Source organism: Leptonychotes weddellii, chromosome 12, assembly GCF_054177405.1.
Source record: "Leptonychotes weddellii isolate Sample4059 chromosome 12, ASM5417740v2, whole genome shotgun sequence".
In the NCBI taxonomy this organism is placed as follows: Eukaryota; Metazoa; Chordata; class Mammalia; order Carnivora; family Phocidae; genus Leptonychotes; species Leptonychotes weddellii.
This window is the reverse complement of record NC_138380.1, coordinates 68,071,645-68,084,416: the sequence shown is the minus strand read 5'-3', so window position 1 is coordinate 68,084,416 and position 12,772 is coordinate 68,071,645. Positions and strand designations below refer to the sequence as shown.

At 41.3% G+C, this 12,772-nt stretch overlaps 1 protein-coding gene across 18 annotated transcripts in view; it reads left to right on the top strand.

The window, feature by feature from the left end:
* ADAM22 (ADAM metallopeptidase domain 22) overlaps window positions 1-8,921 on the top strand; it is a 201,465-nt gene extending 192,544 nt beyond the window's left edge. For 10 of the 18 annotated variants that reach the window (XM_081800597.1, XM_081800596.1, XM_081800589.1 and 7 more), the window contains 2 exons: window positions 4,890-5,013; window positions 8,634-8,921. In XM_081800597.1, coding sequence (XP_081656723.1) covers window positions 4,890-5,013; window positions 8,634-8,654 — 145 coding nt within the window. In that variant the 3' untranslated portion in view covers window positions 8,655-8,921. Of the gene's footprint in view, window positions 1-306; window positions 337-4,889; window positions 5,014-8,633 lie in introns of those variants that run through there. The other 8 variants (XM_081800581.1, XM_081800583.1, XM_081800586.1 and 5 more) reach the window with 3 other exon arrangements.
* Window positions 8,922-12,772: the final 3,851 nt, after the last annotated feature.

Sequence of the window (12,772 nt, the reverse complement as noted above, 5' to 3'; positions counted from 1 at the left end):
ACAGATATCAAAATACGTATATGTACTTAACTCTCAGCACCCATCTAAGGTGGACTTTCTCTTCCAGTGTACCATTTAGTTTAGACATGTATAGTTTGAGAAAATGATTAGACCTATTTGCATTTTAATTTGATCCATACATTTGCATATATCCCAAGGAAAGCATAACCCTGCCTGCTCACAACAATATATCCTGCTTTTATACCCCATCTTTCCCTCCTGCCCTGTTCCCCTGCTTCTGTCACTTCCCCACACTGAACCTCATACACATACACTCACATTCAAACATCCCACCCTCACCTGTAGCTCTCAAGATGGCCAACGTCAGGAAGACAGGTAAGATTATTTTGAATGTTATTTGGAATCTTGGCTCACCTGCAGTCCTATTTCTCCTGTCTATCTTCCTCAGGCTTGTGGGCAGATTGTAATTTGTATCAGCCATGGCACCAAAACAGAATGACTTTGGCCCCATAGGGGCTAGGGCTTTTATACCTCAATGGACTTAGCATTTTTTTGCACCAATAATTTGTGAAATGGTACCCCGGAAGAGTTGTTTCACGTCCCCTGGGTCAGCTGAGTAGTTTACGTGGCTCCCAGAGAAGAGTTCACATTTCTTAAATTCAGCGCCCAGGTCTGCCCAGAAGCTGCATGACTAAACGCAATTTGGATGGGGAAATGCTTTAGCCCCCCTGGTTGCACGTGCAAAGCTGCAAGGGCAGTTTTAGAGGGTTCCTTTATCTCCTCTTTTAATATGAGATGTCAGTTCCCACAGTGGATAGTCAACTTAAGAATTAATTGTTGGGCGCCTGGGTGACTCAGTTGGTTAAGCGACTGCCTTCGGCTCAGGTCATGATCCTGGAGTCCCTGGATCGAGTCCCGCATCGGGCTCCCTGCTCGGCAGGGAGTCTGCTTCTCCCTCTGACCCTCCCCCCTCTCATGTGCTCTCTCTCATTCTCTCTCAAATAAATAAATAAATAATCTTTAAAAAAAAAAAAAGAATTGTTAAAATCCATATTTGTATTTAAAGGCTAGATAGAATTCGCTGGAGGTTTATAATGGAACTGTCATTTTAGGATTAATCAGGGTTATGTTGGTAAGAGTTGAAAACCAACACACAATTCCTGTGAAACTCGTGAATCATTAAGATACCCCAGAGCTTTTAACAGTGATTCTCACACAACAGAATTTCATCCACCCTTCATCCAAGCCAGTCCTTACATAGGGAGGCCCGAAGTGTATCTGCACCTTGGCTTATGCTTTGCCAACCCTCTGCTTAAGCTCAGATCTGCTTCATCAGCCACCAGGTCGTTCAGGATTACCTCCCCTGCCAAAACCACCGATGAGGGTAAAGGCCATTTTATTAATCGTCCATATTGTATGGGGTTTGTGGCCTCCTTATCAGAATGCAGTGGGGACGTAGTGACTGCAGTAAACTGGTCCAGAGTACAGCCCGGCATTTAAAATATTATATCCACATCACTGCGAAGAGCAAAGCAAATGCCGAAAGGTTTTGAGTGATCATAATGCCTCAGCTGTGCTCCCTCGCCTAGTTCTGTATCACACAGTGGTTGCTCAAAGGATTGCCAGCATATATTCGCATCAAGCTGGGCAAGAGCATTATCTCCCCACACCTAGATCTTGGGGGCAGTTGGTGACAGTGCTTTTACAAGCTCAATACTCAACTTCCACTCGAGTATTATGCATTTGATTACTCTCTTCATCAAGTTGTTGAGTCCCACTTCCATGATCTTATGGAAAATGCAGTAACTCTGAAAAGAAACTAATAATAATTATCCTGTATTGAGTGCCTACCATGTACCTTTATTTCTCACCACCTCATGAGATGGAGGCATTCTTACTCCCTTTCTACGGATGGAGGAAACTGAGGCACACAGAGTAACTCAGGGTAGCACAGCTAGTAAGTGTCAGAACCAGAATTAACAGATTGGCTCTGACTCCAAAATCTATTCCCTTTCCACTTCGCTGTAATACTTAAGAATAGCGGGGTGGATATGGACTACTTAAATCCTATTCTAGGACACTTTATAAATCCTTCTGGATTAGGCTCCTATAAAATCTGCACCTGAACCCAAACAAGGGAGGAAGGGGGACCTGTGCCTCTCACGTGTGACGGGCCTGGTTTCAGCCACGTCTGGGGGGCAGAAGGGAGCTGAGCTTGGCTTCCAGGCATGTCTGCAAAAGGCCGGCCCAGCAAGGACAGACCACAATCCACTGGCACGCGGGCACACCTTCATTGTGTAACCTTAAATGGCACCCACTAGGCTTATTACGGTTTTTAAAGGTGCTGTAATGACAATGGTTAACACTGGTTCAAAGATGACTCTGTGAGTGAATGAGCTGGGCCTTTGCCTGGTTTTCAGTGAAAGCCAGATTGGAGCTAGCAGGCAAGTAGCCAGGGCCAGAAAAGGGCCTGGAGGCAGTTTTCAAGAAATGACTCTCTTAGACATCTGTGACCAAATTTTTGTTTGTATTTCCCTCAACTGATTTACTCTATCTTGTTCTCTGCTCTCTCATTCGGAGGCTGAACATCCCCTCCAGATAATCCCTGTTATGCTGTCACACACTGCTCAACCTCCAGGACACGATGCCTCTCGCCCCTACTAAAATCACGCTGCTTGCCTTCTCTTCCCCTCAGGCTCAGTCCACAGTGTCAGCTAACTGGTGTCTTCATGTGAGAGGTAGACAGGTGCAGATTTCTTGGGGAGGTCTGGAGAACATCTCCTGCTTTTGTTTTCACTCAGTATTGGATTTGGCCATGCAAAAAATATTTGGAGGAAAGACAAACTCAGCACCTCTCATTGGAATGGCCTGGTATGTGTGCAAAGCTGGTCATTTGGACTCCTGGCCAAGTGAATGGCTGGCGTGTCTGGGAGGCTATAAGCCAGCTGACTACGGCCTTGCTAGGGACACATACACACTGTAGCAAATTAAAAAGACCCATTTTGCAGATCCCCTAAAGTAAACAAGATTTAGTTCTTTGTTGGTGTACCTGACGAGCTTTCCTGAACTTGGACATCTTAACCAGTAGTGATGAGGCTAAAAATCTGAAGCCAGGTTACTATCCCTTGTTTTAGAAAGATGTATTTAAGTACAAAAGTTTATCCTCGTTCTACACATACTGAATTTGTTTCCTAAAGGTCACGGTCATATTGGAAATGTTTTCTTAAAATTAAAAACATCCTTAATTTCTGAATTAGAAAAATCTCCAGTAGTACACTGCTTTAATAGCCCTTCGGAGGACCTGAAGTACTTATATTCTTAGTTTTACCCATCGGCTCTGTGGTGGAGAGCATTATCACAAGAGAGGTCAAGTATCTGTAATATTCTAACAGTCCACGCTAAGAAGTGGTCCTAGACGTTTTCCAAAAACAGAGGAAATGTTAGGAGTTACAGATTAAAAGCCAATTAAGCCACTATTGATTTTTTAAAATTGAGTAAGAACGTTCACTTGGATCTCAGGGCTGGTAGGAAAAAATATTTTCAAACCTTAACTTACATTTGGTGTCCATAGATGGGAACTGATTTGAAAACTACAGAACTAGAGCAAAGCATAACATATGGTTGGGAGCCAAAATTTAGAATAAGGGGGAAAAAAAGAGACCTCTTGATGCTGTTGCATGCAGTGCGGTGGCTCTGCCCCTGCCCAGCGCACACCCCTCCCCCGCCTAAACTCCCAGCGGATGAGCTGCATCCCCCCGCCCCCTCCACCGGCAGTAAGGACCCGTTTCGGAAGTAACCCCTTCCGCGATGTGGCTCAGAGCCACCTTGCTGCAGAACGGAGCAGTCATGGATGTGTAGTGGTAACATTTGTGAATGGGTAGGTACTGCCAAAACTAGCACCTCTATTTCCCATTGATACGATGCGAGTGAAAAACTCCCGGCTGTTTTTTTTTTTCCTTTTTCCACTTCAAGGACAAGGGAAGAGATGTGGGCTCTTCCTGTGAGCTCAGCCTAGTCACAAATATTGCCGCTACATGTGCAGAATCAAACAAGAACAGCATAATACAGCGTAGCTTGCACATCTCTTTCATAGGGGATATCTTCACGACGGAGATGTTATCTAAATAGGGAGGGTTTCTGTTGTGTTTTGTTTTAGTTTCAGTAACATTCCAGTCAATAAGGTGTAGCCACCTTATTGACAGGACGAGTGTACCCTCCATGCATTATTAAGATCTACTTTGATGGCACAGAATCCTCCCCTGTACAGAAATGCTGGTTGTAGGGACTAATCAGACCATTTTTGTGTGTTCTCATCAGACTCTTTGTTTGGCTGGAACTCTGCACTCCTTACTGCTTGCATGTTTACTAATTTATTATTAAAACCCCCGTATTTGCCTTTGTTCTTTCACAACTAACACACTGGCCTCTGAATGCATGAGTTTTGTGTGAACTGGTGTGTGACTTAGCAACTAATAAATGTATCAGTTGTATTATATTTTCAGATCTTAAAAATATAACTGGAATTACTGTACTAAAACATTTTTTACATTAAGTGATAAAAATAAGGCAGAATATTAATATGTTGTACACTTAATATACCATTATGAGCTCTTAGAATCATTTTATCCCTCCTCCATTTTAGCTTTTTATCTATTTGTGTAGGAAACGTCATTATTGGCTTTCTAGTTGAAGAGTCTGATTCTGTGTGCTAACATGTGAACAGTCCATTGCAGTTATGACATTAGGAAGGTAAAATTCCAGCATTCCAGTGTTGTGAAGGACAGAGAATCTCCCCATAGCTAAACCTTTGCACTAGTGGCCTGTGAAAATAGGAATCAGAGGGTTTGTTCTGAACCCACTTTTCAGATATTTGAAAAAGATGTTAGGCAATCACATAATATTTATGTCATGTGTTCTCAACGTCTCAGGACTCTGTCTCCTGCCAAGTCTCCCTCTTCATCAACTGGGTCTATTGCCTCCAGCAGAAAATACCCATACCCAATGCCTCCACTTCCTGACGAAGAGAAGAAAGTGAACCGACAAAGTGCCAGGGTATGTGGAAACTGCTATATGCTAACAGCCTTGATCATTATCGTTCATTTATGAGTTCATAGTTTAAAAGAGCCATCTTTCCTGTTCTGTTTATAAAAAAATGAAAAAAAAAAGGAAGATTTGCAAGATTCCATTGAAAAATGGAAGATCTGGGGGGGCTCAGATTTATTTTTGCAAATGAGCTTAATTACTGCATTGAGAAATGCTAGAGATATTTGGTATGTTTTAATCATTCATTGCTATGTAACTTTTATTATACGTTGTAGCTAATATATTACAGTCTGAAATAAAGCAGAGAATGTATTTTGCTTTATCAGTTTTTTAATATACCTGGAAATGCCAGAAATTAAATAAACGAACCTCATTTCCATGTCTGATTTACTTCCTCTTACTGGCAAATAACACCCAATAGGACTTTAGAAATCAGAACCTCTGATAGAAAGTTAGACCAGTGTCTTGGAGACGGGATGGAATTTGGATACAAGGATGGAATTTGGATACAATGAATTTGGATACATATGAAAATCTATAATATTAAAAAAAAATATGGCAAAGTGTATGGTAAAATTTAGCAACCTTTTATATTTTAGAAAGCCAGATTTATAAACACGTAAAAGTTTATTTTTTTAAAGATTTTTTATTTATTTATTTGATAGAGAGAGAGAATGAGAGAGCGAGAGAGTATGAGAAGGGGGAGGGTCAGAGGGAGAAGCAGACTCTCTGCTGAGCAGGGAGCCCGATGTGGGACTCGATCCCAGGACTCCAGGATCATGACCCGAGCCAAAGGCAGTCGCTTAACCGACTGAGCCACCCAGGTGCCCCATGAAGTTTGTTATTTATATAAAAATATGGTTCATCAGAAATTTTATTTATTTTATTTACTTACTTTTTTTAGTTTGTCATTGGGTCTTCGCATAGAAGAACCAATTCCTTTTTATTTTATTTTCTTATTGAGGAATTATATTAGTATAATATAGTAATATAATTTAGCATATGTTACACACAGTGTTATATTAGTTTCAGGTGTGCCAGAAGTTTCTTGAAATACTGAGTCCTCTTTTATACTTTAATTATGGATCTACTCAGCCTCACAGTGTTCCTGGAACACATCCATTATGTGAAATGGAGATAGAGTTGAGTTTAGAGAGGCAGACCAGCCCTCAGAGGCTTAAGTGAAAGATATAACTAAAGAATAATTACTTTTATTGATATTCAGACTCTGTTGTGGTCAGTTACAGTGTAATGTGGTTCTTCTCAGAAATAATTTTGCAATAAAATAAAAAAGCTTTAAAAGCCTGGGCAGATTTATCTGCTAGTGGGTCTTGGGTTCCTAGGATTTTTGGTTTTGAAAGATATTTCAGAGACTCTTTGATCCTGAACTTAAATAATGGGGTTCAAGGTAATCATAGATCATTCAAATTTTACCTCGATCAACTCATAGTAAGAAAACACAACTTGTTAAAAAGCAGACTAGATTACTATAATCAAAAAGACTTGAAAACCAGTCAGTGGTGTTTTGTTAATTACATGAAGCATTGTCTTCCTGTGTTAACACGGGTAATGGTAAAAGATGGAAAATAAGAAGAAAATTCGGATTCCCAGCACTCAGCTTTCTGGTTTTAAAAAAACAGAATTGTTAATTGGCATCCAGTTGTCCATGATGTGAGTATGTTGTAACGAAATCCAAGGCTGATGGCATTCCTCAGGGAGTGGTCAAAGTATAACAGCCCAGTTTTTACCTCTGATAAATTGTCTACATTGCTGTATCACTCTATCTAGTTGGGGATATTCTCTCAGCCGATGTCATGCCAGGCTGCAGGTTATTAATGTTCCCACGTGAAAGCCCATGAAAGTGGAAGCTCCCAGAAGTAGTGGCTGGCCCTTGGCCTCTTCCCTGGGACAATGGTGTGAAAGGTCAGATGGTTCCATCCACCATGAATATCCACAGGAGCACGTAGCAGAATCCTGCAGAGTAGGCAGCCCTTGTCTCTGGGCTGTCTTTGTGGGCTGTGGAGAATCAAACAAGGAGATCTTTTTATGAGCATCCCCTCCACCTAGAAATGGCCAGTCATGTCTGTTCCTAAAAGTGATGGCTTGGCAATTCTTTGCTCCTTTTTCCTCCCTGGGATAATGGTGATCTTCTGGTTCCCCCAGTGCTATCCTTTTGTTCCCCTTTCCGCAAGCTGTCACTACTTTTTATAATCATTTGTAAGAACGCTGGGCTCACTGAAGCTGAAGTCTGAACCCTTCACTACTCCATACCATCATCTGAGCATCAGTCCAGATCCTCTTTCCCTCAGGCACCCTGCAGACGCCCCATTTAACCATTTGTTTTCACTAGTTTCCACCAACAGGGGTCATTCACACACAAACATCCTTACCTTTGAGAGGTTTGGTCTCCAAAGGGTGAGAACCCAGGCGGCTTTACCACAGTCCTTGTGGAGGCTGGAGCCATCATGGGTATGCAGAACAAGATTTCCATGCAGAATCAAGAGAACCTATTAAGGGAGCCTATACAGAAACATCCACATAGTCCCTTAGCTGTTTTTGCTTTTTCTTTCCCAGAAACTCAGATATACAATGACATGCCCCAGATTTTCAGTGAAAATGGAATTTGGATGTAATTTAAGTCACACCAGTCTTAGACTTTCTTTGTTCATGTTTATAAAAGTATACCCAAATCATATTGCCTGGAAACAAAATTTTATCAGCTTGATCTCCCCCGCCCCCTTTTTTTTTTAAATTGGCTGTCCTCTGGTGAACGGATTTGCATTCCTATTTCATCATGCCAAGGTTGTTTACCGTACATTAAAGCAATTACTGAACATTGTAGAAATTAGATATGAACAGGACCAGGCTACAGACCTGGTGGCAGAGGCAAGAGGTGAGGGAATTAAAGAATGGACATCCTGCCTTGGGTGCATCATTCTACTCTGATGGGTCTCCTGAGAGAGGACAGTCTTCTAGGAGGTAGTGATGGATTTGGAGAGCGGATGGCCTGGCCGTAGGCACACAGCAGAGATTTCTAAGTGGTTGGTGGCGGAATTGACAGAAGCACACTTCCCCAAGGTCAGTACTTCTCAGTGTTGGCTGCACATGGGAATTGTTTGAAGGGCTTTTAAACTAGGCTAATGCTAGAGTCCCACCCAGAGAGATTTTGATTTAGCTGGTCTGGTGTGCTGTCTGGGCTGTAGGATTTTTAAAAACCTCCCCAGATCATTGAAATGTGCTGCTGGGTTGAGAACCACTGCACTAGCGAGCTTTATCAGGATCCTGGGGAAGAGACGAGCGTGCGTGGTTTTAAAAAATAACATTTTAAATTATTTCATTGGTGATGTAATATTTAATTTATTCAAATTCTTGAGTAACATTAAATGAAGATGTGAGGGGTTTTATATTAAAAGGTGGCAGTTGCTAAAAAGGTTGAGCACAGGTTTAGAGGAAAGAGAAAGCTAAAACTGAGAGTGTTTATTGTATCCATTTATTCGACTTACAAGAGTGTGCTTCCACAACCACGTAAGTATGGATGGAATCACCGAACTCTTTTTCATCTTCATAGCTCAGAATGTGCCTTTTTCCTGCTTTCACAGTGTGCAATTTTGCTTTTCTCTGTTGTGCAGCTATGGGAGACCTCCATTTAAGATCCACTGTTTACATGTGATACATCAAAACTGTTTACTTCAACTTTTATAGAAACCCAGCCTCACGGAATCACTGCAAATCTATCTGCTCTTCAGACAATACAAAGACCCTCTGAGATGCCCCAGAGGAGAGGAAGCCGAGTCTCACATCTGGGTACCATTTTCTTTTTGTCATTGGCTTAGGATCTAAGTGAACCCTGGAAAGAACTACTGAAATGCTACACTATAACAGGGGAACAATAAACATACTGGTATGCTCCTGGATAATCCGCATGACAGATATATGTAGAAATATCACTAAAGTTAACTCACATGACCCAAATGTGGCAAGTTTCCTAAGGGACAATAGTGGATTCAGAACTGACATTCTGAAGCACATCCTAATTGTAGACAGTAATGCTATGTGCATGAAACTTCTGTTTATTGCAATTTCCACATTTAAGGAAACAACATCCCCTAATAGAAACTAGCATGCAGGGCTAAGGCATCTAGGATTTGTCTGCAGGACTTTAAAGCTTTGAGAGGCCAATATCCCATATGCTAACTCTGAACATGTATCTTAATTATTTTTTTTTTTTTACTTTTCATATTTATATCAGCATACAAGGAGAATTGTACATATGTAAACATTTTTAAAATAAAAGAAAGCAGCTGTTACACACAAGTATATTTTGCCAAATGCCTAAAAATAGTCACAGCCACATCATCATCATCCATCAGATGGTCTCTAAAGATGATAAGCAGGTGAGGTTGTAAATATAGTGGTCAATGCATAAAAGTGTCTCTCCATCATTGGTATGCGTCCAAACCATGTGATATCCCTTTAAACTGTGCACAGTCTGGAGGCAGTGTTATTGAGTAATTAGTTGAACCAGAGAACAAAATGCCCAGCCTGCACAGCTGGCTGGGGCAGGGGTTGAGGGGTGAGGCCCCTCTCCTGCCCGCCTCCAGGCACTCCGATGCTGATGGCCACTCCCTGGGACTCCTGCAGCCTGCCCCCGTTCTCCTTCCGGGGGCGACAGTGCCTGCCGCAGCAGCTGTTAGCTTGCAGTGCCAGAGGCCTGCTGGTTTCACCCTGGAGGCCTGTGAGCCCCTCGGCAGCACATCCTGCTGAGATGAAGCAAGTGCACCAAAGACACGAGACCATGGGCCACCGATACCCTGGTAGCTTCCAACTTGCCAATACTCCAGCCCTTTGTGGCCTAAATTTTTGTTCTTTGACAAAACTTTTTAGCCACCCTTACCTGTAAAATGAATGACTTGTTTTAATACAACCAACTTTTACACTGTTTATTAAGGAGCTTTATCATCAGTGAGTCCGGCAGGTCATTCCGCCCTGATGTGGAAGCAAGATGGTGGAGGGTTCTACCGGCTGGGCTGGGAAGCCTCTCCGGGCCATTGAACGTTTGAAGAATCCTAACACATAAGTGTGCAGCAACTGTGAAGTTACCCCAGCAGTTGGCAGGGAAAGGAGTCTGAGGTTTTGAACTCTTATTTTTTTTTAATTCCTAGAAAAGTAAGAAGTCTATGTTCAAGTCCCTTCTTTAAAGCCAAAGTTCGATAAGCTGTTATAATGCAGCTCTGTCATTCTAAAAGAAAACTTCCCTGGGGAGGCTACTCTAGTGAACTCAGAAATTGCTGGGAATCAGTCTGACGCTTTGATGTGAAGAGTACTTCTGAATTTCCTCATTTTCTCTCCTTTTTCTTGAGAGGAATGGAATCTGCAGACAAGATTTCAGAAATATCCTCTAAATTGGATCTCTCCCAGTCGTGTCCATGGTCAAAATCCACTTCATCTCCATGTGTAGTCATCTTAGATGCCCGAACTGAAGGGCCATGTTAGAGGCAGTGTTTGATCCTCTATGTATTTATGTCTTCTGTAATGGACCTCTCTTCTGAAAGTCTTTAAAAACGTTTGACAAGCAATTTAATCACTTGAAACTATAAAGCATAAAGAGCATTTTTCATGGCAGGAGGGGATGTGATCATCGATTCTACAATAAAATGATCCATCAGATTAAGATTTGGGTGAGTGTCGGGTGACCATGCCACATAGCTCAAGTGAGGGACAGGAGGGCAGACAGATTTGAAAATGTAGCAAATAAAGTGGCTTTGACCAAGATCACTTTCATGTGCACTGAATGTTTTCTGGTATTGAGTGTATAAAATGCTAATGTTATAAGGTTTATTTTGACTATAAAAGAGTTTATAGATTTGAATGTAAGGTACTTTGTGTAAATATGCTTCTTAGTTACGGTTACACAAACCCTCATTTGAAAGAATTCACAAATGGTGAGCTACTTGTCCACAGATCCCCTCACCCCCCCTTTCCTTGCTTTCTCAATTATTTTTACATGAAAATTATTATTCCGAGTGAAAATTATTGTTACATCCCTTTTGAGAGACATGGGTGCTTATAGTCATCCTCCTTGATATTAACGTTCATATGGAACTGAATGAAAAGCATTTGTTTTATTTGCAGGGAGATTATGGTTTTAGAGTAGCTTTAATGTTCTGGGTATCTGTCGAAGAATGTTTGAACATTCTTACAGCCATTTGCAGAATTCTTTGACAAGTTCATAATCTCAATGGGTAGTTTTGAGAAATACTTCCATGTGTAGTCATGGTTGGTATTTAGATGTATTAAATCTAAATATTTGTGACTTTTCATCCACCGAGGCAGGGAAAATGGACCTAAGGCACCAAACAGAAGCACAGCATTATTATTTTTTTATTATCTCTTTTGGAGAGGAACTTTGAGGTCACCATTGCAGTTTGTATTCAACTAATATTTATAGCCCCCAGACAACTATAGGACCATTCTACTAAGCAGAGGAGAGCAGTTATTTGGCCTTTCTGTTCCATTGTATGCCTTTTTCTTCTCTTTCTAAAGTTGTGTGCTTAGAGAAAACTTCAGATTAACAACCTGCTGTCTGAGATGTTCCGTTTGTCCATAGACATTGCAGAAGAGCAAACTCGGATTTAAAGCAACATTGAAATCTCTATATTAAGAATGCCAAAAAGGGGGTTGGGGGGAAGAGGGAGCCCTTGAAGGAACAAACGGGTCAGACTGACTGGTCTGTGTCCAGCCAACTCTTTCTTTAGTCAGGAAGTGGCATCCTCCTCTGTAGTCTCCCAACTGGAAAGTGATCCCCCGGTCACCTGCAAATCTGTGGGAAGGAGTAAACTCAAACAGTGCAGCATAGCGAGAGTTTTCAATTTAGTGTCGTTGCTCTATAAGAAACCCAGTGATGTTCCTTAAAAAAAAATTGACTAATAAAGTAAATGTAGGGTTAAATTGCCAAACATACTTTTTAGTTTGAGATAGGTGCTTTATGAAGTGGTACTACAGTTTCTCTCATTTTCCCCTTGCTTTAAAAAGGCTTTTAAAATTGTCTTCATATATAAAGTCAGTCTAGTGTAGATTTCTGAACATAAGATTGATAGGGTTTCTAAAAGAAGTCGCTGATAAAATTAGATCTTTTGTGCACTTCCAAAAAGGGACTATATATATTTGAATTTCATAACAGCCTTACATTTCTTTTTTTTTTTTCCATTGATTCCCTTGCAGATTTGCATAATTTATTCCTGCCCATTGTTCCAGATCTCTTGTGGCTACTTTTCCTTTTGCTTTTTTAGATTTTGTTCTTTACTTCTTATAATTACCTGTGGGCCAGAGGAAATACGGTATTTTTACTCACTTTAAGTGTTTTGAAATCAAGCTTGTTTATTTATTTCATCCATCCTTCATTTCCTGTTGTCATGTAGTTCTGTTTTAACCTATATATTTAGTGTTTTTAAATATTCCCTTGTGTTGTTCAACATGATAATAAATCCTTACCTGAAGAGAAGACTATTTTACTTTATTCTACTTCTACGTGAAGGAAGGGTAGTTCATTGGGAGGATGCCAAGTGGCCAGGGGGCACAGAGATGTGTCACCGCATGATGGGAGTGAAGGGACGAAGAATGGCCAGCCCATCGCAGCCAGAGCCTGACCAGGACACCACTGCTAGCCACTGCCAAGGGCGCTCCCATGCGCAGCGTATTAGAAATGCCACCCTACCAGTAAGTTCCCATCAGTTTTCCAGGAAATGCTCTGACTTGCATTGGCGGGCGT